The sequence below is a fragment of the Somniosus microcephalus genome, chromosome 7 (genome assembly GCF_052327205.1).
Source record: "Somniosus microcephalus isolate GS21.2 chromosome 7, FLI_Smic_1.0, whole genome shotgun sequence".
NCBI classification, from domain to species: Eukaryota; Metazoa; Chordata; class Chondrichthyes; order Squaliformes; family Somniosidae; genus Somniosus; species Somniosus microcephalus.
In genome coordinates, this window is record NC_140993.1 from 9,662,573 (window position 1) to 9,689,278 (window position 26,706).

Sequence of the window (26,706 nt, forward strand, 5' to 3'; positions counted from 1 at the left end):
AACTCGCACCAAGTCCCGTTCACCCATCACCCGTGCTCACTGCCCCGTGTCCTAACTCACACCCAGTCCCGTTCACCCATCACCCCCTGTGCTCACTGCCCCGTGTCCTAACTCGCACCCAGTCCCACTCACCCATCACCCCCTGTGCTCACTGCCCCCTGTCCTTACTCACACCCAGTCCCGTTCACCCATCACCCACTATGCTCACTGCCCCGTGTCCTAACTCACACCCAGTCCCGTTCACCCATCACCCCCTGTGCTCACTGCCCCGTGTCCTAACTCACACCCAGTCCCGTTCACACATCACCCCCTGTGCTCACTGCCCCGTGTCCTAACTCTCACCCAGCCCCGTTCACCTATCACCCCCTGTGCTCACTGCCCCATGTCCTCACTGCCCCCTGTCCTAACTCACACCCAGTCCCGTTCACCCATCACCCCCTGTGCTCACTGCCCCCTGTCCTAACTCACACCCAGTCCCGTTCACCCATCACCCCCTTTGCTCACTGCCCCCTGTCCTCACTGCCCCCTGTCCTAACTCACACCCAGTCCCGTTCACCCATCACCCCCTGTGCTCACTGCCCCCTGTCCTAACTCACACCCAGTCCCGTTCACCCATCACCCACTATGCTCACTGCCCCGCGTCCTAACTCGCACCCAGTCCTGTTTACCCATCACCTCTGTGCTCACTGCCCCGTGCCCTAACTCACACCCAGTCCCGTTCACCCATCACCCCCTGTGCTCACTGCCCCGTGTCCTAACTCACACCCAGTCCCGTTCACCCATCACCTCTGTGCTCACTGACCTACATTGGCTCCTGGTCCACCAACGCCTTGATTTTAACATTCTCATCCCTGTCTTCAAATCCTTCCATGGCCTGGCCCCTCCCTATCTCTGTAACCTCCTCCTGCCCTACAGCCAATGTTCCCTATAAGCTTCGTGGCCAGGCAGCGCTCTGGAGCTCCTGCGTAACTGGCTCATCAGCTTTTAAATTGGAAAACCGCGCATGCGCGGTATTTTGAATAGGCCGCGCAGCCCCATAAAAAATTGAAGGGAACATTAGAATCATAGAATGGTTACAGCACGGAAGAAGGCCATTCGGCCCGTCGAGCCCGTGCCGGCTCTCTGCAAGAGCACCTCAGCTAGCCTCACTCCCCCGCCCTTTCCCCGTAGCCCTGCAAATTTCTTTCCTTCAGATACTTCTCCAACTCCCTTTTGAAAGCTGTGATTGAGTCTGCCTCCACCACCCTTTCAGGCAGCGCATTCCGGATCCTAACCACTCACTGCGTAAAGTTTTTTTCTTGCGTCGCCTTTGGTTCTTTTGCCAATCTCCTTAAATCTGTGTCCTCTGGTTCTCGACCCTTCCGCCAATGGGAACAGTTTCTCTCGATCTACTCTGTCCAGACCCCTCATGATTTTGAACACCTCTATCAAATCTCCTCTCAACCTTCTCTGCTCCAAGGAGAACAACCCCAGCTTCTCCAGTCTATCCACGTAACTGAAGCCCCTCATCCCTGGAACCATTCTTGTAAATCTTTTCTGCACCCTCTCTAAGGCCTTCACATCCTCCTAAAGTGCGGTGCCCAGAATTGGACACAATACTCCAGTTGAGGCCGAACTAGTGTTTTATACAGGTTCATCATAATTTCCACACTTTTGTGCTCTGTGCCTCTATTTATGAAGCCCAGGATCCTGTAAGCTTTTTTAACCGCTTTCTCAACCTGCCCTGCCACCTTCAACGATTTGTGCACATACACCCCCAGGTCTCTCTGTTCATGCACCCCCTTCAGGATTGTACCATTTAGTTTATATTTCCTCTCCTCATTCTTTCTACCAAAATGTATCACTTCACACTTTTCTGCGTTAAATTTCATCTGCCACGTGCCCGCCCATTCCACCAGCCTGTCTGTGTTCTCTTGAAGTCTATCACTCTCCTCCTCACTGTTCACTATACGTCCAAGTTTTGTCATCTGCAAATTTTGAAATTGTGCCCTGTACACCCACGTACAAGTCACTAATATATATCAAGAAAAGCAGTGGTCCTAGAACCGACCCCTGGGGAACACCACTGTATACCTTCCTCCAGTCCGAAAAACAACCGTTCACCACTACTCTCTGTTTCCTGTCACTTAGCCAATTCCGTATCCAGGCTGCCACTGTCCCTTTTATTCCATGGGCTTCAACTTTGCTGGCAAGCCTGTTATGTGGCACTTTGTCGAAAGCCTTTTGGAAGTCCATGTACATCACGTCTACTGCATTACCCTCATCAACCCTCTGTGTTACCTCATCAAAGAACTCAATCAAGTTAGTTAAACACAATTTGCCTTTAACAAATCTATGCTGGCTTTCCTTAATTAATCCACATTGCCTACAACCCTGTGAAATCTCTGCGCTCCTCCAATTCTGGCCTCTTGCGAATCCCCCCTCTCCCTTCGCCACACCATTGCTGGCTGTGCCTTCAGCTGTATGGGCCTAGGCTCTGGAATTCCCTCCCTAAACACGTTCGCTCCTCCACCTCTCTCTATTTTAAGATCCTCCTTAAAACCTTCCTACTTAACCAACCTTATAGTCACCCATCCTAATAATCTCCTTTGTCTCAGTGTCATAATATGTCTGATTATGCTACCGTGAAGCGCCTTGGGCCGTTATGCTACGTTAGATGCTGTATAAAATGCAGTGTGTTATAAATTTTGTAAGTTGATAACTTCAGTGGGAGAAAATTCAATACCTCTTGTTGTGTGCAGTATCGATACGGCAGCTCTCCTGGGAGAGGGGACGGAAACCTCCAGTGATCTCCTGTTAGCCCAAATGCTGCAGATGGAATTTGACCGAGAATATGACGCACAACTTCGCCGGGAAGAAAATAAACTGAATGGTGACAGCAAAGGTACGAGTAAAAGTACTCGCAGTCTTCGGCGTGTCTGCCTGTGTCTCGGGTGTGGATTCAGTGTCTGCCTGTGTCTTGGGTGTGGATTCAGTGTCTGCCTGTGTCTCGGGTGTGGATTTGGTGTCTGCCTGTGTCCCGGCTGTGGATTCAGTGTCTGCCTGTGTCCCGGGTGTGGATTCAGTGTCTGCCTGTGTCTCGGGTGTGGATTCAGTGTCTGCCTGTGTCTCGGGTGTGGATTCAGTGTCTGCCTGTGTCTATAGTGTGGATTCAGTGTCTGCCTGTGTCTCGGGTGTGGATTTAGTGTCTGCCTGTGTCTCGGGTGTGGATTCAGTGTCTGCCTGTGTCTCGGGTGTAGATTCAGTGTCTGCCTGTGTCTCGGGTGTAGATTCAGTGTCTGCCTGTGTCTCGGGTGTGGATTCAGTGTCTGCCTGTGTCTCGGGTGTGGATTCGGTGTCTGCCTGTGTCTCGGGTGTGGATTCAGTGTCTGCCTGTGTCTCGGGTGTGGATTCAGTGTCTGCCTGTGTCTCGGGTGTGGATTCAGTGTCTGCCTGTGTCTCGGGTGTAGATTCAGTGTCTGCCTGTGTCTCGGGTGTAGATTCAGTGTCTGCCTGTGTCTCGGGTGTGGATTCAGTGTCTGCCTGTGTCTCGGGTGTGGATTCGGTGTCTGCCTGTGTCTCGGGTGTGGATTCGGTGTCTGCCTGTGTCCCGGGTGTGGATTCAGTGTCTGCCTGTGTCTCGGGTGTGGATTCAGTGTCTGCCTGTGTCTCGGGTGTGGATTCAGTGTCTGCCTGTGTCTCGGGTGTGGATTCAGTGTCTGCCTGTGTCTCGGGTGTGGATTCAGTGTCTGCCTGTGTCTCGGGTGTGGATTCAGTGTCTGCCTGTGTCTCGGGTGTGGATTCAGTGTCTGCCTGTGTCCCGGGTGTGGATTCAGTGTCTGCCTGTGTCTGGTGTGGATTCAGTGTCTGCCTGTGTCTCGGGTGTGGATTCAGTGTCTGCCTGTGTCTCGGGTGTGGATTCAGTGTCTGCCTGTGTCTCGGGTGTGGATTCAGTGTCTGCCTGTGTCTGGTGTGGATTCAGTGTCTGCCTGTGTCCTGGGTGTGGATTCAGTGTCTGCCTGTGTCTGGTGTGGATTCAGTGTCTGCCTGTGTCTGGTGTGGATTCAGTGTCTGCCTGTGTCTCGGGTGTGGATTCAGTGTCTGCCTGTGTCTCGGGTGTGGATTCAGTGTCTGCCTGTGTCTCGGGTGTGGATTCAGTGTCTGCCTGTGTCTCGGGTGTGGATTCAGTGTCTGCCTGTGTCCCGGGTGTGGATTCAGTGTCTGCCTGTGTCTCGGGTGTGGATTCAGTGTCTGCCTGCGTCTGGTGTGCATTCAGTGTCTGCCTGTGTCTCGGGTGTGGATTCAGTGTCTGCCTGTGTCTCGGGTGTGGATTCAGTGTCTGCCTGTGTCTGGTGTGGATTCTGTGTCTGGTGTGGATTCAGTGTCTGCCTGTGTCTCGGGTGTGGATTCAGTGTCTGCCTGTGTCTCGGGTGTGGATTCAGTGTCTGCCTGTGTCTCGGGTGTGGATTCAGTGTCTGCCTGTGTCTCGGGTGTGGATTCAGTGTCTGCCTGTGTCTATAGTGTGGATTCAGTGTCTGCCTGTGTCTCGGGTGTGGATTCAGTGTCTGCCTGTGTCTCGGGTGTGGATTCAGTGTCTGCCTGTGTCTCGGGTGTGGATTCAGTGTCTGCCTGTGTCTGGTGTGGATTCAGTGTCTGCCTGTGTCTCGGGTGTGGATTCAGTGTCTGCCTGTGTCTCGGGTGTGGATTCAGTGTCTGCCTGTGTCTCGGGTGTGGATTCAGTGTCTGCCTGTGTGTCGGGTGTGGATTCAGTGTCTGCCTGTGTCTATAGTGTGGATTCAGTGTCTGCCTGTGTCTCGGGTGTGGATTCAGTGTCTGCCTGTGTCTATAGTGTGGATTCAGTGTCTGCCTGTGTCTCGGGTGTGGATTCAGTGTCTGCCTGTGTCTATAGTGTGGATTCAGTGTCTGCCTGTGTCTCGGGTGTGGATTCAGTGTCTGCCTGTGTCTATAGTGTGGATTCAGTGTCTGCCTGTGTGTCTGGTGTGGATTCAGTGTCTGCCCGTGTCTATAGTGTGGATTCAGTGTCTGGTGTGGATTCAGTGTCTGCCTGTGCCTCGGGTGTAGATTCAGTGTCTGTCTGTGTCACGGGCATAGATCAGTGATCATTTTGGCATTTGCTAACAGCAGCTGAAGCCTTAAAGTGAATTACATCAAGTCTGCAGCACAGAAACAGACCATTCAGCCCAACTGATCCGTGCCGGTGTTTATACTCCACATGAGCCTCCTCCCGCCCCCTCTTCATCTCACCCCATCAGCATACCCTTCGATTCCTTTCTCCCTCATGTGTTTATCCAGCTTCCCCTTAAATACATCTCTGCTATTCGCCTCGACCACTCCCTGTGGTAGCGAGTTCCACATTCTCACCACTCTCTGGGTAAAGAAGTTTCTCCTGAATTCCCTATTGGATTTATTAGTGACTATCTTGTGTTTACAGCTCCTAGTGTTTGGCCCCCCCCCCACACACGAGTGGAAACATCTTCCTATATTTTACAGGCTGATTTCTCCAGCAAAGTACAGTGAGCGGAGGATGGTAATATAATACAAATGATGTGCGTAAAATCAGTCCCAGTCACCTTCCAGCAGGGTGGCCTCCAGGCGTGATTGACGGGGGAATTACCCAATCATCGCCATTCTGCCCAGGACTTGTCACTGTATGCAGCAATATAAAATATACAATGTATTATCGCTCACTTTCTCTCTCTCTCCACTCAGTTTCTATTTCTTTTGAGAATTACCGAATGGTGCATCCTTTTGAAGACAGTGAAAGCTCGGAGGATGAAGTTGATTGGCAGGATACACGGCACGATCCCTATGGACCTGGTAATGTCTAACTTGATGCGACTGTGCTAACCGGATGGTTCCAAGCGTGTTAGTTTAGTCCTAGACTTCTGCGCTCTTTATGCAGGAGCTGATTATTAAAGAAGACTAAGTCATCTCCACCTTGTTACTTGAAAAACGCTTCTTATTGCTTGTGTATATTCAGAAAATCATAACTGTCTGGGTTTGATAGGAAGGAGAGAAAAATAGAGAATTATAAAATTTTGCAGCAGCGAGTGCGGCCATTTTGCCCCATCACGGGTTAGTAATCGAGAGGCCTGGACTAATAATCCCGAGAACGCGAGTTCAAATCCCATCGTGGCACTTTGATCATTTCAGTTCAGTTTTTTTATATTTAAAAAGAAAAGCTGGATATAAAAAGCTGGTATCGGTAAAAGTGACTCGGGCTGTTGTAAAAACCATCTGGTTCACTAATGTCCTTTAGGGAGGGAAACCTGCCGTCCTTACCTGGTCTGGGCCGAAATGTGACTCCAGACCCACAGCAATGTGGTCGACTCCAATGTTCCCTCTGATGTTTTTTGGGGTGCGCGGTCCCTTTAATGGGCTGCGCGACCCATTCAAATTTCCACTCATGCGCGGTTTTTCCATTTAGAAGTCAGTGAGGCGGCCTGCGCAGGACAGTTCCAGACTCTCCAGCCAGGGGAAACCAACCTCTCAGCGTCTACCCTGTCAGTCCCCCTCGGAATCTGCTATGTTTCAATGAGATCACCCCTCGTTCTTCGAAACTCCAGAATGTATAGGCCCAATCTACACAATCTCTCCTCATAGGACAGCCCTCTCAGCCCAGGATGAGATATCATTTTCCTCCCTCCCCTCCCCTCCCTTTGTTCTTACGTTGATTAGTTAGTCACTGACTTGGTGATCAGTGGAAATAGTTTTTTTCCCTATTTGTTATCAAAGTGCCTCATACTTTGAACACCTCGCTCAGATTCTCTCGCTCTCCTTTGCTGTCATGTAAAGAGCTTCATTTTCTCCAGTCTTTGCTCACAACTGAAGTCTCTCCTCTTGGTGAGCTTCTTCTGTCCCCTCTCCCTGGCCGTGATAGAAACATAGAAGATAGGAGCAGGAGCAGGCCATTCGGCCCCTCCAGCCTGCTCCGCCATTCAATGAGATCATGGCTGATCATCCAAACTCAGTACCCTGTCCCTGCCTTCTCCTCATATCCCTTGATCCCTTTAGCCTTAAGAAATATATCTAACTCCTTCTTGAATATATTTAATGAATTGGCCTCAACTGCCTTGTGTGGTAGAGAATTCCACAGGTTCACCACTCTCTGGGTGAAGAAATTCCTCCTCATCTCTGTCCTAAATGGCTTACCCCTTATCCTTAGACTGTGACCCCTGGTTCTGGACTCCCCGACCATCGGGAACATCCTTCCTGCATCTAGTCTGTCTAGTCCTGTTAGAATTTTATAAGTTTCAGTGAGATGTACTACTTGAAGCAGGGTGCCGAAAATTGAACATGGTATTCTAACTGTGGTCTAACAAATGATTTGTATAGGTTTAGAATTAGCTCTCTGTTTTTGTACTCTGTGCCTTAAAACTTAAAATCCCATTTGCTTTATTTTTTTTTTTACCAGCTTGTCCTGATATTTAAAGATTAGTGTACCTGAACTCCTCAGTCTCTGCTTCTGCGCTCATTTCTTTGCTGTGTTCTTAACAGTTGAGACACTTTTTAACAAATGGTTTATTTTTAGCATTTCAGCATCTTTTACTGATGTGCTATGTTCACTAATTTTGTCGGTAACATGACATCGATCTATTTTTAAGCATCTAGGTGTGGAGAGAGCGCAGAGGAGATTTATCAGCATGGTACCAGGGATGGGTGTCTTCAGTGATGTGGAGAGACTGGAGAAGCTGGGATTGTTCTCCTTGGAGCAGAGAAGGTTAAGGGGAAATTTTGATAGAGCTGTTCAAAATCATGAAGGGTTTTGATAAGTAAAGAAGAAACTGTTTCCAGTGACAGGAGGGTCGGTAACCAGAGGACACAGATTTAAGATAATTGGCAAAAGAACCAGAGGGGAGATGAGGAAACATTTTTTTTTACGCAGCGAGTTGTTGTGATCTGGAATGCGCTGCCTGAAAGGGCAGTGGAAGCAGATTCAATAGTAACTTTCAAAAGGGAATTGGATAAATACTTGAAAAGGAGAAATGTGCAGGGCTGTGGGGAGAAAGCAGGGGGAGTGGGACTGATTGGAGAGCTCGTTCAAAGAGCTGGCACAGGCACAAGGGGCTGAATGGCCTCCTCCTGTGCTGTGTGATTCTGTTATTTCTCGGGCATTGTGCAACACATGGAGTGCATAAATAATCACCCTAGATCAGTGAATTCGAGCACTATCTGTTCATATACTTCATTGCATGGAACAGTATCATAGAATAGTACAGCACAGAATGAAGAATATGGAATGAAACTCCTTGTGATATTTATCATTCCTTACTAATTTCAATTAATAAAGAGCTAGTGATTGACGTACTGGTAAGACCCTTTACACAAGTTGGATGTGTTACTATTTTGCCACAAGAAGCTACAGAATAAGTGTTTTAGGTATTTATTTTTTCTAATGTATCCTTAAGGTTTTGTCTAAAGTATCTTAGTTTATGAATCAATTTTTCTAACAAGTGTTCAATTCAATTTTATTTGTCATATATGCAGCAAACGTGTGTACTGCACAATGAAATGTTGATTTTTACGAGTCCTCCCAACATTGGAATAAATATGGCATAACAATGATAAATATACTAATAGATATACAGTAATAATAAATAAACAGTAATAAATTATTTGTTCATGAGTTTTATGGCCTGGGGGTAGAAGCTGTTTCAAAACATGCTGGTACGAGACCGTATGCTTCGGTATCTCTTACCGGACGGGAGCAGGGCGAAGAGGTTGTGGCTGGGGTGACTCGCGTCTTTAATGATTCTCAGGGCCTTCCCCCGGCACACCTCGGGGTAGATGTCCTGCACAGCAGGTAGTTTAATTCCTATAGTGTGTTGTGCAACTTTCACCACCATCTGTAGAGCCTTGCGGTCTGTGGCGGTGCAGTTGCCATACCAGGTAGTGATGCAGCCGGACAAGACACTCTCAATAGTGTTGAAAATCTTCCTGTGTTGACAGAGAAACCTTTGACAAATCCAAGACGAGGATTTGTGGGAAAGGGCAAAGAGATCACCACCAAGCACGATGAGGTGATGTGCGGCAGAAGGAACACTGCGCGCATGGAAAATGTAAGCATTTGTCTTTTTATTAATGTTTTGCTCGTCATTAGAAAAAGAAAGACATGCATTTCTGCAGCGCCTTTCACGACCACCGGGTGTCGCAAAGCGCTGTACAGCCAGTGAAGTACTTTTGAAGTCACTGTTATAATATAGGAAACGCAGCAGCCAATCTGCGCACAGCAAGCTCTCACAAACAGCAATGTGACAATGACCAGAGAATCTGTTTTGGTGATGTTAATTGAGGGATAAATATTGACCGAGGAGAACGCTCCTGCTCTTTGAAATAGTGCCAGGGTATCTTTTACGTCCACCTGGGAGAGCAGATGGGGCCTCGGTTTAACAACTTATCCAAAAGATGGCACCTTCGACAGCGCGGCGCTCCCTCGGCGCTGCCCCCCCCCCCCCCGACAGCGCGGCGCTCCCTCGGCGCTGCCCCCCCCCCCCCCCCGACGGCTCGGCGCTGCCCCGGAGTGTCAGCCTAGATTTCTGTGGTCAAGTCTCTGGAGTGGGACTTGAATCCACAACCTTCTGACTCGGAGGCGAGAGTGCTGCCCACTGAGCCACAGCTGATAACAGTTTTTTTTTGGGTGGGGTGGAGTATGGCTGTTGCTTTTTATATTCGATTAACTTCCCGTTTCTACTCTTGCAAAGTGTAAATGCAGAAAAAAATAGATATTAACAAGTATATGGCATGTACTATGCTGAAAAAATAGATATTTGTATAGCCTGCAGTATGAAAATTGTGAAACTTGCAGCTAACCATTTGCTTATCTTTAATCTGTCAGTGAGAACTCGCAGCTTTTTTTTAAAGTAAGGAAGGGGCATTTCCATTCACTGAACTGTAAAGGAGATAAACGGCCGCGCAATAATGGGAAAGATCCCGTGCAGTCCGCTCCCCGGCTTTTCCATTGTAAACACAGCGCATGAACAGAAACTTAAAGGGACCGCGCATTAAAAGATACAGGCCGCGCAGAACAAAGCACAGCTTACAGGGGGCATTGGATAAGACTAACGTTCCCTTTAATTTTTTTGGGGGGCATGCTGCCCATTCAAAATAGCGTGCATGCACAGTTTTTCTTATTTAAAAGCTGATGAGAGGGCTGCGCAGGAGCTGCAGAGTGTTGCGTGGCCGTGCAGCTCAGAACATTGGATAAGACCCAACGATATTGCGCTGAAAGTATGACCTAGATCGTGCTACGTAAGCTTATTGCTTCCATTTAATGATCCAAAAAATGTTTTTCCTTTTAGTTTGCTCCAGAGTTCCAAGTTGGCGATGGAATCGGAATGGACTTGAAACTATCTAATCGTGTTTTTAATGCGTTGAAGCAGCATTCGTATTCTGAGCAGCGTCGCAGTGCCAAGATTCACGAGAAGAAAGAGCATTCTACTTCTGTATGTCTGACTTTGTTAAGCTGTATAAATGCGACTGGTACTTACCATAGAATCAGCACAGAAGGAGGCCATTCGGCCCATCGTGCCTGTGCCGACTCTATGAAAGAGCTCTCCAATTAGTCCCGCACAGCCCTGCAAACTTTCACCTTCACGTATTTATCCAATTCCCCTTTTGAAAGTTACTATTGAATCTGCTTCCACCGCCCTTTCAGGCAGCGCATTCCAGATCACAACAACTCGCTGCGTTAAAATAAATAATAATTCTCCTCAGCTCACCTCTGGTTCTTTTGCCAATTATCTTCAATCTGTGTCCTCTGGTCACTGACCCTCCTGCCACTGGAAACAGTTTCTCATTTTTTACTCTATCAAAACCCTTCATTGTGAACACCTCTATCAAATCTCCCCTTCACTTCCTCTGCTCCGAGGAGAACAACCCCAGCTTCTTCAGTCTCTCCATGTAACTGAAGTCCCTCATCCCTGGTATTCTGGTACATCTCCCCTGCACCCTCTTTCTAAGGCCTTGTTTAGGGAATGTTTGAAAATCTGCATGCTGAAGTAATGGGGCCTTAGGGGCCCACAGCGGACTGTGCAGAACCTCTCCGAAACTGGACAGGGGCACAGCAGCAAGCTCTGATTCTCAACTAAACTCCTTTCAAAGTACTTAACCTACAATTAATAAAAACTTCTGTGATTAGTTGAGATTACACATTGTACTGAAATATTCTTTGTCGTCTTGTAATTGTACTAAATATTTAAAATCTCAATGAATCAGCCTCGGGAACGATGGTTCCCTTTGAGCTGCGCAGCCGCACAGAGCTCCAGGTGTCCCGTGCAGCCGGTGAGCCAGCTTTTAAATTGAAAAGAAAACCTCACGTGCGCGGACTTTGGAATGGTTAAAGGGGCCGCGCGGACTTTGGAATGGTTAAAGGGGCCGCGCGGACTTTGGAATGGTTAAAGGGGCCGCGCGGACTTTGGAATGGTTAAAGGGGCCGCGCGGACTTTGGAATGGTTAAAGGGGCCGCGCAGACTTTGGAATGGTTAAAGAGGCCGCGCGGCCCCAAAAAATTATGGGGAACATTGATTGGGAATATTTCTTAATCCATAGAAGTTAGAAAAAAACATTTAATTAGCTGCGACTCATGAATTAGTTTCTCAGAATTTCCTTTCGTTGATTTCAGCACGAACTTTCAGTAACAGTTCGTGATCTTGTCTGGAAGAACATGACCCCTTTTTATTTTCGTCAACTGTTTTATTTCTTAATCTTGATGTGTAAGTTTCTCTTGCGCCTTACTGTTCCGTTTTTAGAGAGGATGATTGCGATTGTGATCGTAGGAACAGGAGGAGGCCATTCAGCCCCTCGAGCCTGTTCCGCCATTCGATGAGATCATGGCTGATCTGTGACCCAACTCCATAGACCCGCCTTTGGCCCAGATCCCTTTTAATACCTTTGGTTAACAGAAATCTACCAATCTCCGATTTAAAATTGCCAATTGATCTAGCATCTATTGCCTTTTATGGAAGAGAGTTCCAAACTTCCACACTCCTGAACGGTCTGGCTCTAATTTTTAGACACTGCCCCTAGTCCGAGACTCCCCCAACCAGTGGAAATAGTTTCTCTCTCTCTACCCTATCTGTTCCCCTTAATATCTTGAAAACTTCGATCAAATCACCCCTTAACCTTCTAAATTCTAGGGAATACAACCCTACTCTCTCCTCGTAATTTAACCCTTGGGGTCTGGGTATCATCCTGGTAAACCTTCCCTGCAAGAACCAGTATGAATATGTTGGAAGTGTTCATGTGTTTCAGCCCCTATCTGGTCCAGTGTTGAAATTACTAGCTAACTTACGATCAGCAGCTGACAGTTTGGAATGAGTAGCTTTATTATTTTTTTAAAGAAATGCTGTGCAATATTAAGCCAGATATTTTTGAGATAATTGAAATCCTCTTGTTTTCCCTGTTGTTGAGTCGACATCAAACGTTTTGTACAGTCCGCTGTGATTTCAGTGCATTACAGGAAACTTTGCGCTATCCGGCACTGACGGGACCGAGCTGTTGCCGTCCCATCAAAACTGCCGGACAAACCAGCGCTAATGTTAAAACATACGGAAGCTTTTGAGCTCCGTATCAAGCAACAAACCCTGTTGCTTAGCTTCTAAACAGTCGGCCGTAGCTTACAAGCGTCTCTGTAGCTAAGCAACAGCTTTAGCTAGACCTTGCAGAGCCTGACTGGTGGGGGGAAAAAAAGCAACGAAAAGAAAAAAAACTTACTGAACCGACTCCTGAATTTTGTCGGTGGCTCGAGCATTCCGGACAGTTAACCTCCGGATAAACCAAAGTTTCCTGTAATACTTTTCACTGGAGTAAAGTTTAATGCTGAATTAAGGTGTGTTTATTGCCAGTCTGTTTTAAGCACCTTAAAACAATGACTTTGAACCGGAACTGCCCCCTTGTGAGACATTTAATGTAGTTTCAATCCATGTTGTCCAAGTCCCCGCTGTGAGCACTGGGGAAAGTCAAAATGATTGTGTTTTTTCTTTGAGTGACTTGAATTGCAACGTGCTGGTTCACTTCAAAATCCTCCCTAAATTCCCATTTAAAAATATTTATTATTGCAATCTCAGGACCAAGCTGTCGACCCGAAAACCCGCTTGCTGCTGTACAAAATGGTGAATGCTGGGATCTTGGAAAGCATCAATGGTTGTATCAGTACAGGGAAAGAGTCTGTGGTCTTCCACGCTAATGGAGGAAGGTATGTACTCGTCCAAAATGATAAACCACTTTCCATTGGGGCTATAACTAATCAGGACAGGCTGGGGCTTCTTCCCCTAGAACAGAGAAGGCTGCGGGGATGACCTGATAGAGGTATTAAAAAAAAAAAAATTATGAGGGTTTGATAGGGTAGACATAGAGGAGATGTTTCCACTTCTGGGGGGACCAGAACTAGGGGCCATAAATATAAGATAGTCACTAATAAATCCAATCGGGAATTCAGGAGAAACTTCTTTACCCAGAGAGTGGTGAGAATGTGGAACTCGCTACCACAGGGAGTGGTTGAAAGAAAGACAGACAGACTTGCATTTATATAGCGCCTTTCACGGCCACCGGACGTCCCAAAACGTTTCGCAGGCAATGAGGTACTTTTTGAAGTGTAGTCACTGTTGTAATGTAGGAGTTGAGGCGAATAATATAGATGCATTAAGGGGAAGCTAGACGAGGGAGAAAGGAACAGAAGGAGATGGTGATATGGCTGAGATGAAGAGGGGGTGGGAGGAGGCTCGTGTGGAGCAGAAACACCGGCACGGAGCAGTTGGGCCGAACGGCCTGTTTCTGTGCTGTACATTGCATGTAGCCCTATGAAATAGAAGGACCCAAGTGTGTTTCTGTTTAGTTCCTTGTTTAGTTGGCGGTACATGTTCCATATAACAGCTGCAGTTCTTGTTGAGTAGTGAATGTTGGCCATTGGGTATTTTGATGATAAATGGCCTGGAATTTGCGGTCAGTGGCCAACTAAAGACGTTCGCCGCTGGCCCCAAAGAAAGCTGCCCACAAAGATCTTGCGATCTCTATGGCGAGATGTTTGCCTTTTTCGACGCGCAAGTGATTTCAGTGCAGTGTAGTGGGAACCCCCTAGTGCGATCTGCTGGGAATCGAGGGATATGGAGATCGGGTGCGAAAGTGGAGTTGAGGTCGATGATCAGCCATGATCTTATTGAATGGCGGAGCGGGCGCGAGGGGCCGTGCGGCGGAGCGGGCTCGAGGGGCCGTGCGGCGGAGCGGGCGCGAGGGGCCGTGCGGCGGAGCGGGCTCGAGGGGCCGTGCGGCGGAGCGGGCGCGAGGGGCCGTGCGGCGGAGCGGGCGCGAGGGGCCGTGCGGCGGAGCGGGCGCGAGGGGCCGTGCGGCGGAGCGGGCGCGAGGGGCGGAGCGGGCGCGAGGGGCCGTGCGGCGGAGCGGGCGCGAGGGGCCGTGCGGCGGAGCGGGCGCGAGGGGCCGTGCGGCGGAGCGGGCTCGAGGGGCCGTGCGGCCGACGACTCTTATTTCTCATGTTCTTATGTGACGTCAGCAAGCTGTCTAAGCAGCCAATCATACTGCAGAATTCTCACAGACCGGGAACCAGGAAAAGAGAACCTGCTTTTATCCAGACTTTTTGATAATGTTGGAGAGCAAGACAAAAATTGGGGCTCTCACATGGGGATAATATATTTTTTAAAGTTTCTTAAGTTATAATTTTTATCATAATGGAGATAATTTGACACTCCACAAAATTAAAATTGGTTTTTCAGGGCCAGAACGTTTGTTTAGCAGTCAATAGGTTGTTAAAATCCCAGTTACACCTAATGCAACAAGGCCTAACATTTAATGGGGTGTTTAACAGTGATATTAGCACAGAAAAGCCTAAGTTTTCCCTGATTGCCGGCGTTGGGAGACGGGAGAGTGTGCGGCGCAGGCAGGGTCGGAGCAGTGAATGACTGACCGCAACTTCGGGATTTCTGCGTTTAGACGCTGACAGTTCGTCGTTATTACACACTGCAACCTCCGGGCCGTTAGAGCGAATCATCGCTGCAGCCAGTCATGCTATCACCAGCACAATGATAACGGCGTTTCCTGCTGGCTCTTGCAGCATAAGTTTTAACCTTTATCTCCAAGCTGCTGCTTTTTCCTTTTTTTTAAAATTAAAGCTGAAATCACACTTTGCACAAATTCATTTGTAGTTTATGCCTCTTTCTGCTTCTGTAGCATGGATGAGAAAATGGTTCCCGCAGAGTGTGCCATCAAAGTTTTTAAGACAACACTCAATGAGTTCAAAAACCGCGATAAGTACATCAAGGACGATTACCGATTCAAAGACCGCTTTAGCAAGTTGAATCCTCGCAAAATCATCCGCATGTGGGCAGAGAAGGAAATGCACAACCTGGCCAGGTAGGGTCTCGTCGTTCCTCATCGAAAGATTGACCTGAAGTTTGGTCAGAACTGGTTATTGTTAGAAAGTGTTGTCCTTTCATTCTGTACCACCGCAGTTCCGCGCTTGCTCACTGCGCGTTTTTTAAATTCTGTCCCTTTTTATTACAGGCCAAATTGCAGTCACGTTGGCCGCGTAGGCTTAATTGCTGCAGTTTGCGTGATGCATCATAAGACATAGGAGCAGGAGTCGGCCATTCGGCCCCTCGAGCCTGCTCCCCCATTTAATGAGATCATGGCTGATCTGATCTTGGCCTTAACTCCACTTTCCTGCCCGCTCCCCATAACCCTCGACTCCGCTGGAGCTCAAATATCTGTCTATCTCCGCCTTGAATATATTCAGTGCCTCCGCCTCGGCAGCTCTCTGGGGTAAAGAATGCCAAAGATTCACGACCCTCAGAAGAACAGCAGCAACAGCTGCTCCCACAGATACTTTTTGGGGATTGGCCGATGTAGAGGGGGGTTGGTGTCCAGAACTGAACGCAGTGCTCCAGATGGGGTCTAGCCAGAGCTTTATACAACTGTAGCATAACGTCCACCCCTTGTATTCCAGCCCCCCTTGAGATGAAGGCTCACATTCCATTAGCCTTTTGATGATTTTTTTTGTCACTGTCAAAGCTCCTCCCCATGATTTATTTTTCATTTTTCTCTCATCTCTGCTACGTTATCCTCTTTCCTCTACTGTGAAGACCGATACAAAGCAACTATTGAGCCATTTCCTTACTTTCAATTACAATATCAGCTTTTTTTTTTATTCATTCATGGGATGTGGGCATTTCTGGCGAGGCCACCACCTCCAAGTTCCCCTCCAAGTCATACATCATCCTGATTTGGAAGTATATCGCCGTTCCTTCATCGTCGCTGGGTCAAAATCCTGGAACTCCCTCCCTAACAGCACTGTGGGAGCACCTTCACCACATGGACTGCAGCGGTTCAAGAAGGAAGCTCACCGCCACCTTCTCAAGGGGCAACTTGGGATGGGCAATAAATGCCAGCCTTGCCGGCAACGCCCACATCCCATAAAAACAAATTTTTTAAAAAGCCCTTTCTTTTAGTATTACACTATCTCGCACCCCTTTTGTTGACCAAGTTTGTTTATTTACACGACTTGAGCTTTTGCCCTTATAGGGTAACTATCCTCGTATGCTTTTGAATCCCACTCCCAGCTTCATGGTGCTACTGTGTGCAAATTAAAATAGTCCAGATGCATAATCAATAAAATGGCTTTTGTTTCTGCGTCCGGGCCCTTCCTACAAGGTCCCTATCTCCGTGACCACCTCCAGCCCTACAACCAACGTTCCCTCTTTTTTTGGGGGGGGAGGGGGTTGTGCAGCTGCTTTAAGGGACTGCGCGCCCCATTCACAGCTTGCGTGAAACTTAACGTTGAAAAAGCCGGTCCCGGGCTGCGCAGCTTAAAGGGGACGTTGCCTACAACCCTCCCGGATCTCTGCGCTCCTTCTATTCCGGCCTCTTGAGCATCCCCGACTTTAATCGCTCCACCATTGGCAGCCATGCCTTCTGTTGCCTGGGCCCTAAGCTCTGGAATTCCCTCCCTAGACCTTGCCGCCTCTCTCTCCTTTTAAGACGTTCCTTAAAACCTCCCTCTTTGACCAAGCTTTTGGTCACCTGTCCCAATATCTCCTTATGTGGCTCGGTGTCAAATTTTGTTTGATAATCGCTCCTGTGAAGCGCCCTGGGACGTTTTACTACATTAAAGGCGCTATATAAATGCTAATTGTTGTTGTGGCAGTTGCACAGTCTGATGCCTTTTTATTTATTCTGCAGAATGCAGAAAGTCGGAATTCACTGTCCGGAGGTGGTTATCCTTAAGAAGCATATTCTGGTGATGTCCTTCATAGGCCAGGATCACGTGGCCGCTCCTAAATTAAAGGAGGTTAGACTCAGCACCGAAGATATGAAACGGGCCTACTACCAGGTTTTGCATGTAAGCTATTTTTTTCCTCTCGCCACAAGCTCAATTTGGCAATGGTATGAAAATGCTCGGCTGTTTCTACCAGGCCGGTGACTGACTTCAAGTGTTGTGTCATTCATACATCGGCCCAAAGTTTGCGATTGGAGGCTTTCCACGCGCGGGCGGGCGCCTCCAACCTGTGAAATATCGACGCATTTACCTGGTGGCCCGGGAGGTATTGATCCTGGGCCTCTCCGGGTAGGCACGGGCAGAGGCTCGGGTATCCCAGGGGTGCATGCCCCTTGGTCACGTGGGCCGGCCCAACCAATAAAAGAATGGAATCCCCATTCATACTTATGGGAGTTCTGCACGTAGCAACTCCCGTAAGTATGAATGGGGATCACTTTAAAAAATACACGAATACATGAATTTTTTTTTTACATATTTTAAAATGAATGAAAATGCCATTTAATTAAATATTTTTAATACATTTAATTTTTTGAATTTTTTAAAATGTTTTACCCGGGCTAAAAATAAACTTACCTTATTGAACAGGGTTTTCAATGTGTAATAAAAACAGAAAATGCTGGAGAAGCTCAGCAGGTCAGGCAGCATCTGTGAAGGTCATTGACCTGAAACGTTAACTCTGTTTCTCTCTTCACAGACGCTGCCTGACCTGCTGAGTTTCTCCAGCATTTTCTGTTTTTATTTCAGATTTCCAGCATCTGCAGTATTTTCTTTTTCAATGTATAAAAGTGGTAAATTTTATTTTTCTATTTTTTAATACTCTCTTATGCTGGTAAAAGAATTTCACGGGCATTCAGCGGGCGGAAGTTGGGCAAATCGCGCGACTCTCCGCCCGCAGAGGCCCGTCTCCCGTGGATGCGGAGGATCTGTCAGAACCCGGAACTTGCGCGGCCCCTACGGGCTCGTACGCACACGTGGGGGTTGCAAAATACGGCCCATCAAGTCTTGAAGGTTCCAGGGGATGTGTGTCTATCTTGTATTTACAGCCTCTGTTTTGGTCTTTCCCCCCCCCTCCCCCCCCCAACCACAGGTGGAAACAGCTTCTCTACGTCTATCCTATCCATCATAATCTGAAAGGCCTCTATCAGGTCACTCTTGGCCTTCTCTTGGTCAATATTTGCTAAGCAAGGGCTTTTTTCGTGCTATTGGTTGATGGTCTGTCTTGTCTTGCAGATGATGCAACAGCTGTACACAAAATGCAAGCTTGTTCATGCTGATCTCAGTGCATACAACATGCTGTGGCATATGGGGAAGGTAAGAATACTTTTAGATGTGTAGAGGTTCGGAAATGTGAACAGGAGAAGGCCATTCAGCCCCTTGAGCCTGTTCCGCCAGTCAGTGAGATCAGTAACCCTTAATACCCTTGCACAGCAAAAATCTATCATTCTCGGTGTTGACATTTTCTGTTGACCCCCAGCCTCAGCAGCGTTTTGGGGGAGTTCCAGATTTCCACCACCCTTTGTGTGAAGAAGTGCTTCCTGACACCTAGGATTATAGAATTTTTTTTGATTTCATTGAGCGTTGTCTTAATTCCTAATGGTGGTTCAGATGCTAACCGATCTTGCCACCAATGTTCCCCTGAATTTTAAATTTGGGGTGCGTGGTCCCGTTAACGAGCTGCGCGGCCCATTCAAAGTTCCGCGCACGCGCACAATTCCATGTTTAAAAAGCCGGCCCTGGGCTGCGTGGGAACAGCGGACAGCTGTGCGACCACGCAGCTTAGCGGGAACCTTGCTTGCCAAATACTTTTTTTTTTTTTTAATTACCCTCTTTCCCCCAACATCAGTGTTGAAGATACGTGTGCCGAACAAACTCATTTGGCCCATTAAAAGTCTTTACAGCAACAACTGGATTTCTGATTGTTTTTTTCACGCACTCGACCTGATTGTAACCGTTGCTGTGTTTTTGTGTCTTAACAGGTTTGGTTGATCGACGTCGGTCAGTCTGTGGAACCCACTCACCCTCATGGACTCGAGTTTCTCTTCAGGGACTGTAAAAATGTTTCTCGGGTATGGATCACGTTACTTTTTTTTCCCCGTTGCAGATCCACTTACCTTGGCAGCAGTGAATTCATGCAGCTTTCCATAGAATGTACGGCACAGAAACCGGCCATTCGGCCCCACTACTCCGTGCCGGTGTTTACGCTCCACACGGGCCTCCTCCTGCATTTCATCTCACCCGATCAGCAGATCCCTCTATTCCTTTCTCCCTCATGTGCTTATCTGGCTTCCCTTGAAATCCATCAATAGAAACATAGAAGATAGGAGCAGGAGTAGGCCATTCGTCCCCTCGAGCCTGCTCCACCATTTAGTGAGATCATGGCTGATCATCCAAATTCAGTATCCTGTCCCTGCCTTCTCCCCATATCCCTTGATCCCTTTAGCCTTAAGAAATATATCTAACTCCTTCTTGAATATATTTAATGAATTGGCCTCAACTGCCTTCTGTGGCAGAGAATTCCACAGGTTCACCACTCTCTGGGTGAAGAAATTCCTCCTCATCTCTGTCCTAAATGGCTTACCCCTTATCCTTAGACTGTGACCCCTGGTTCTGGACTCCCCCGCCATCGGGAACATCCTTCCTGCATCTAGTCTGTCCAGCCCTGTTAGAATTTTATAAGTTTCAATGCGATCCCCTCTCATTCTTCTAAACTCTAGCGAATACAAGCCCAATCGACCCAATCTCTCCTCTTACGTCATTCCTGCCATCCCAGGTATCAGTCTGGTGAATCTTCGCTGCACTCCCTCCATGGCAAGAACATCCTTCCTCTGATAAAACGACCAAAACTGCACACAATACTCAAGGTGTGGTCTCACCAAGGCCCTGTACAACTGCAGCAAGACATCCTTGTTCCTGTACTCGAATCCTCTCGCTACGAAGGCCAACATACCTTGGGAAGATTGGGAACAGTTTAAGATAGAGCAAAGGAGGGCAAAGGGCATGATCAAGAGGGGCAAAATAGCTTACGAAAACAAGCTGGCGGAAAATATAAAAACTAACTCCAAAAGCTTTTATAAATATATCAAAAGGAAAAGACTGGTGAAAACCAAAGTTGGTCCATTGCAGTCAGATACGGGGGAATATATAATGGGAAATAAGGAAATGGCAGATCAACTAAATGCATACTTTGGGTCAGTCTTTACGAAGGAAGACACAAAAAACCTCCCTGGGATATCGGGAAAAATAGGGACATTGGCAAAGGAGGAACTGACGCAAATCAATATCTCTAAGGATATGGTGTTAAGGAAGCTAAAGGGATTGAAGGTGGACAAATCCCCAGGGCCTGATAACATGCATCCTAGGGTACTGAAGGAGGTGGCCCTAGAGATAGCGGATGCACTAAGGATGATTTTTCAGAATTCATTAGACTCGGGAACAGTGCCGATGGATTGGAGGGTAGCTAACGTTACCCCACTATTCAAAAAGGGGGGTAGGGAAAAAGCAGGTAATTACAGACCTGTAAGCCTTACATCAGTTGTGGGCAAAATGCTGGAGTCCATCATTAAGGATGAAATAGCGGAGCACTTAGCAAATGGGGACAGGATAGGACAGAGTCAACATGGATTTACAAAGGGTAAATCGTGCTTGACTAATCTATTGGAATTTTTTGAGGGAGTAACTGGTAGAATAGATGGGGGAGAGCCAGTAGATGTGGTGTACCTGGACTTCCAAAAGGCCTTCGATAAGGTCCCACATAAAAGATTAGCATGGAAAATTGAGGCTCATGGGATAAAGGGGAAAGTTTTGGCGTGGATAGGGAACTGGCTGTCAGATAGAAAACAGAGAGTTGGAATAAACGGCTCATTTTCTGAATGGCAGGCAGTAACAAGTGGGGTACCACAGGGATCTGTCCTGGGCCCCCAGCTGTTCACAATTTACATTAATGACCTGGATCAGGGAGTCGGATGCAGCATTTCCAAATTTGCAGACGACACTAAACTAGGAGGGGGGGTGGGCTCAGAGGAAGAGACCAGGAAGCTCCAGAGCGATTTGGACAGACTGGGCGATTGGGCGGATAAATGGCAGATGCACTATAATGTGGACAAGTGCGAAGTTATCCACCTTGGGTGCAGGAACGGGAGGGCAAATTATTATTTAAATGGCAATAGATTGGGAGAGGGGGAAGTACAGAGAGACCTGGGTGTTCTTGTACACCAGTCACTGAAGGCGAGCATGCAGGTGCAACAGGCGGTCAAGAAGGCAAACGGTATGCTGGCCTTCATAGCAAAAGGGTTAGAATACAGGAACAGGGATACCTTGCTGCAGCTGTACAGGGCACTGGTGAGACCACACCTCGAGTACTGTGTACAGTTTTGGTCGCCTCATCTGAGGAAGGATGTTCTTGCCATGGAGGGGGTGCAGCGGCGATTCACCAGGCTGATACCAGGAATGGCGGGAATGACCTATGAGGAGAGACTATGTAGTTTAGGGATGTACACACTGGAGTTTAGAAGATTGAGAGGGGACCTCATAGAAGTGTATAAAATTCTGACAGGTCTAGACAGACTGGATGCAGAAGGAATGTTTCCCTTGGCGGGTGAGAACAGAACTAGAGGACATAATTTAAGGATAAGGGCTAAACCATTTAGGACAGAGATGAGGGGGAATTTCTTCACTCAGAGAGTGGTGAACCTGTGGAACTCATTGCCACAGAGGGCAGTGTACGCCAGCTCATTAAATATATTTAAGAGGGAATTAGATATATTTCTACGGGCAAAAGGGGTTAAGGGTTACGGAGAGAAGGCGGGGACGGGATACTGAATTAAAGGATCAGCCATGATCTCATCGAATGGCGGAGCAGGCACGAAGGGCCGAATGGCCTACTCCTGCTCCTATCTTCTATGTATCTATACCATTTGCCTTCTTAACCGCCTGCTGCACCTGCATGCTTACCTTCAGCGACTGGTGCACAAGGACTATTCGCCTCAACCACTCCCTGTGGTACCGAGTTCCACATTCTCACCACTCTCTGGGTAAAGAAGTTTCTCCTGAATTCCCTATTGGATTTATTAGTGACTGTCTTATATTTATGGCCATTGGTTTTGGAATTCCCCACAAGTGGAAACATTTTCTCCACGTCTATCCTATTGAACCACTTCATAATTTTAAAGACCCCGATCCAGTCACCCCTCAGCCTTCTCCTTTCTAGAGAAAGGAGCCCCCGCCTGTTCAACCTTTCCTAATAATTATAACCTCTCTGCTCCGGTATCGTCCTATTAAATCTTATTTCCACTTGCTCCATTGCTTCTGTATCCTGTTTGTAATATGGAGACTAGAACTGTTCACGTTGCCCCAAGTGTGGTCTAACCAAGGTTTCATATAAGTTTAAGGTAACGTCTTTGCTTTTGAATTCTGTTCCTCTAGAAATGAACCCCAGTACTAAATTATTTTTAACCGCGCAGTATAACATCATATCGCACTAATCTGAACCGGGGTTTATTTGATGAGGTGGAAATTCAGTAGCTCTGGTGTTGCAGAAGTACCTCACTCTACCAAAACTATATACAGTAAACTCTTCCGTATCCGGCACCTACGGGACCGGGATGGTGCCGATTGATGAAAAATTCCGGATAGCAGAGAGGGAGGCAATGTTTAACACAAAAGAAATTAAAACCACGGACTAACCCAGCCACCGCGGGAAACTCAGACTGGGAAAAACGAAAAATGGATGGATTCGGCAAGATTTCCGGTTATCTATTTTGCCGGTTATTAAAGAATTCCGGATGATTGCCATTTAAACAAGAGTTTACTTATTATTCAGAGGTCTCCCAGCCGTAATGCCTTGCCCTTCTGCAAACAGTGCCATTTGTAATTGCTATGATGTTGAAGCTTCAACTTACCCAAAATCCCACCGACCGCATCCTCGCCCGCAATCATTGTCTCCGCCCTCCCCGAGCTACACATTTCCAGTACCCCAGTGTGCTGATTTCCCCCAAAATTCTTGTCCTCGTTTTCAAGTCCGTAAACTTGAACTCATCCAAAACTCTGCTGCCCCGTGTCCTAACTCATACCCAGTCCCGTTCACTCATCACCCCCTGTGCTCACTGCCCCGTGTCCTAACTCGCACCCAGTCCCGTTCACCCATCACCCCCTGTGCTCACTGCCCCGTGTCCTAACACACACCCAGTCCCGTTCACCCATCACCCCGTGCTCACTGCCCCGTGTCCTAACTCACACCCAGTCCCGTTCACCCATCACCCCCTGTGCTCACTGCCCCGTGTCCTAACTCACACCCAGTCCCGTTCACCCATCACCCCCTGTGCTCACTGCCCCGTGTCCTAACTCACACCGAGTCCCATTCACCCATCACCCCCTGTGCTCACTGCCCCGTGTCCTAACTCACACCAAGTCCTGTTCACCCATCACCCCCTGTGCTCGCTGCCCCGTGTCCTAACTCACACCCAGTCCCGTTCACCCATCACCCCCTGTGCTCGCTGCCCAGTGTCCTAACTCACACCCAGTCCCGTTCACCCATCACCCCCTGTGCTCACTGCCCCGTGTCCTAACTCACACCCAGTCCCGTTCACCCATCACCCCTGTGCTCGCTGACCTACATTGGCTCCCGGTTAAACAACCCCTTGACTTTAAAACACTCAATTTTCAAATCCCTCCATGGCTTCGCCCCATCTATCTCTAATCCCCTCCAGCTCTGCAACCCTCCGAGATCGCCGCACTCCTCCAATTCTGATCTCTCGAGAGTCCCCGATTTTAATCGCTCCACCATTGGTGGCCGTGCCTTCAGCTGCTGAGGACCTAACCTCCTGAATTCCCTCCCTAAACCTCTTTGCCTCTCTACACCTCTATCCTCCTTTAAGACACTCCTTAAAACCGACCTCTTTGACCTCATCTGTCCTAATATCGCCTTATGTGTCTCGGTGTCAAATTTTGTTTGATAATCGCTCCTGTGAAACATAGAAAGATAGGAGCAGGAGTAGGCCATTCGGCCCCTCGAGCCTGCTCCGCCATTCAATGCAATCATGGCTGATCATCCAAATTCAGTACCCTGTCCCTGCTTTCTCCCCATATCCCTTGATCCCTTTAGCCTTAAGAAATATATCTAACTCCTTCTTGAATATATTTAATGAATTGGCCTCCACTGCCTTCTGTGGTAGAGAATTCCACAGGTTCACCACTCTCTGGGTGAAGAAATTCCTCATCTCTGTCCTAAATGGCCTACCCCTTATCCTTAGACTGTGACCCCTGGTTCTGGACTCCCCGGCCAACGGGAACATCCTTCCTGCATCTAGTCTGTCTAGTCCTGTTAGAATTTTCTAAGTTTCAATGAGATCCCCTCTCATTCTTCTAAACTCTAACTGAAGCGCCTTGGGACGTTTTACTGTCGGAGGGGCAGTACTGAGGGAGCGCTGCACTATTTCGAAGAGGAGCTGGGGAGTTCTCCCTGGTGTCCTGGGCCAATATTTTATCCCTCAACCAACACCTAAAAAAAAACAGATGATCTGGTCATTATCACATTGCTGTGTGTGGGAGCTTGCTGTGCCGAAATTGGCTGCCGCGTTTCCTGCATTACAGCAGTGACGACACTTCAAAAGTACTTTGTTGCTTGTAAAATGCATGCCTGACTTATTTTTGAAATTGGTACTTTGAAAATTGACGGTGCGTGCTTAACTCGTGGTTTTCTTCAGCCATACACGTAGAGTGATCCTTTCTGCTGCTCTCCTTATTGCAGTTCTTCCAGAAGTCGGGGGTTGCAGATGCAATGGGCGAACGGGAGCTTTTCAACGCAGTCTCTGATTTAGGTATTACAGCGGATAACGAAGTGGACTTCATTGCTGAGGTATAACCTAATGCAAGAAAGCGTGGCTTGTGTTTAAAATCTCAGTATTTTAAAGCGTTTTGAGACATTTAACTGCGTTAAAAGGCGTTGCACGAATGCAGGTTGTTGAGGGCTCACTTTGTAAACATTTCATTGATTAAACCCGCAACCTAAACTGTATTTTCCAATGCTAGGTATGCATGCGAGGGGAAAATATAATTCAGCGGGCGAGAATTAAGCAACTAATTTGTTTTGTATTCGCATAAAATCTTTTGATTATCTCAAAGGTTATTTCTAGAGATTTTTTTTTTTAAGAGAACTGCAAATCTGCTCGGCGGTTTAACGGACCGAGTTATTCTGGCTTCACGACAAAAGGCAGTTTCAACTTTTATCAGTTGATTAACGAGCATTCGGTTGAGGAAAAAGGCATTCAATACTTTATGGTGCAAAATTTTACAGCAGATTTATGTTGGAGAGAATCTTCTCCCCTCTCCCCTAACCGTATTAAAAATGCAGAGGAGGGGGAAACAGCCAAGGTTCCTAGATATTAAGGGGAATACATAGGGTAGATATAGAGAATCTATTTCCGCTGGTTGGGGATTCTCGGACTAGGGGGCATCGTCTAAAAATTGGAGCCAGACCTTTCAGGAGCGAAATTAGGAAACACTTCTCCACACAAAGGGTGGTGGAAGTTTGGAACTCTCTTCCACAAACGGCAATTGATGCTAGATCAATTGTTAATTTTAAATCTGAGATTGATAGATTTCTATTAACCAAAGGTATTAAGGCCGACACTCCCAGTGCAGTACTGAAGGAGCGCCGCACTGTCGGAGGGACAGTACTGAGGGAGTGCCACACTGTCGGAGGGGCAGGATTGAGGGAGCGCCGCACTGTCGGAGGGGCAGTACTGAGGGAGCGCCGCACTGTTGGAGGGGCAGTATTGAGGGAGCGCCGCACTGTCGGAGGGGCAGTACTGAGGGAGCGCCGCACTGTCGGAGGGGCAGTACTGAGGGAGCGCCGCACTGTCGGAGGGGCAGTACTGAGGGAGCGCCGCACTGTCGGAGGGGCAGTACTGAGGGAGCGCAGTACTGAGGGAGCACCGCACTGTCGGAGGGGCAGGACTGAGGGAGCGCCGCACTGTCGGAGGGGCAGTACTGAGGGAGCGCCGCACTGTCGGAGGGGCAGTACTGAGGGAGCGCCGCACTGTCGGAGGGGCAGTACTGAGGGAGCACCGCACTGTCGGAGGGGCAGGACTGAGGGAGCGCCGCACTGTCGGAGGGGCAGGACTGAGGGAGCGCCGCACTGTCGGAGGGGCAGGACTGAGGGAGCGCCGCACTGTCGGAGGGGCAGTACTGAGGGAGCGCCGCACTGTCGGAGGGGCAGGACTGAGGGAGCGCCGCACTGTCAGAGGGGCAGTACTGGGGGAGCGCTGCTCTGTTGAAGGTCTGAACGAATGATCTGGAGACAGGAGATCAAATCCCACCACGGCAGCTGAGGAATTTAAATTCAGTTTAATTAAATAAAAAGCGAGTATTAGTAATGGTGACCACGAAATTACCGGATTGTTGTAAAAACCCAACTGTTTCACTAATGT

General features: G+C 48.1%; 1 protein-coding gene across 2 annotated transcripts in view; it reads left to right on the plus strand.

The window, feature by feature from the left end:
* Positions 1-26,706, plus strand: part of riok3 (RIO kinase 3 (yeast)) — a 43,110-nt gene that overhangs the window by 15,637 nt on the left and 767 nt on the right. For both annotated transcript variants that reach the window (XM_085992212.1, XM_085992213.1), the window contains exons 3-12: positions 2,742-2,884; positions 5,710-5,817; positions 8,950-9,059; positions 10,299-10,442; positions 13,065-13,192; positions 15,178-15,360; positions 17,185-17,344; positions 18,512-18,592; positions 19,258-19,347; positions 25,026-25,133. In XM_085992212.1, coding sequence (XP_085848338.1) covers positions 2,742-2,884; positions 5,710-5,817; positions 8,950-9,059; positions 10,299-10,442; positions 13,065-13,192; positions 15,178-15,360; positions 17,185-17,344; positions 18,512-18,592; positions 19,258-19,347; positions 25,026-25,133 — 1,255 coding nt within the window. The remainder of the gene's footprint in view (positions 1-2,741; positions 2,885-5,709; positions 5,818-8,949; positions 9,060-10,298; positions 10,443-13,064; positions 13,193-15,177; positions 15,361-17,184; positions 17,345-18,511; positions 18,593-19,257; positions 19,348-25,025; positions 25,134-26,706) is intronic.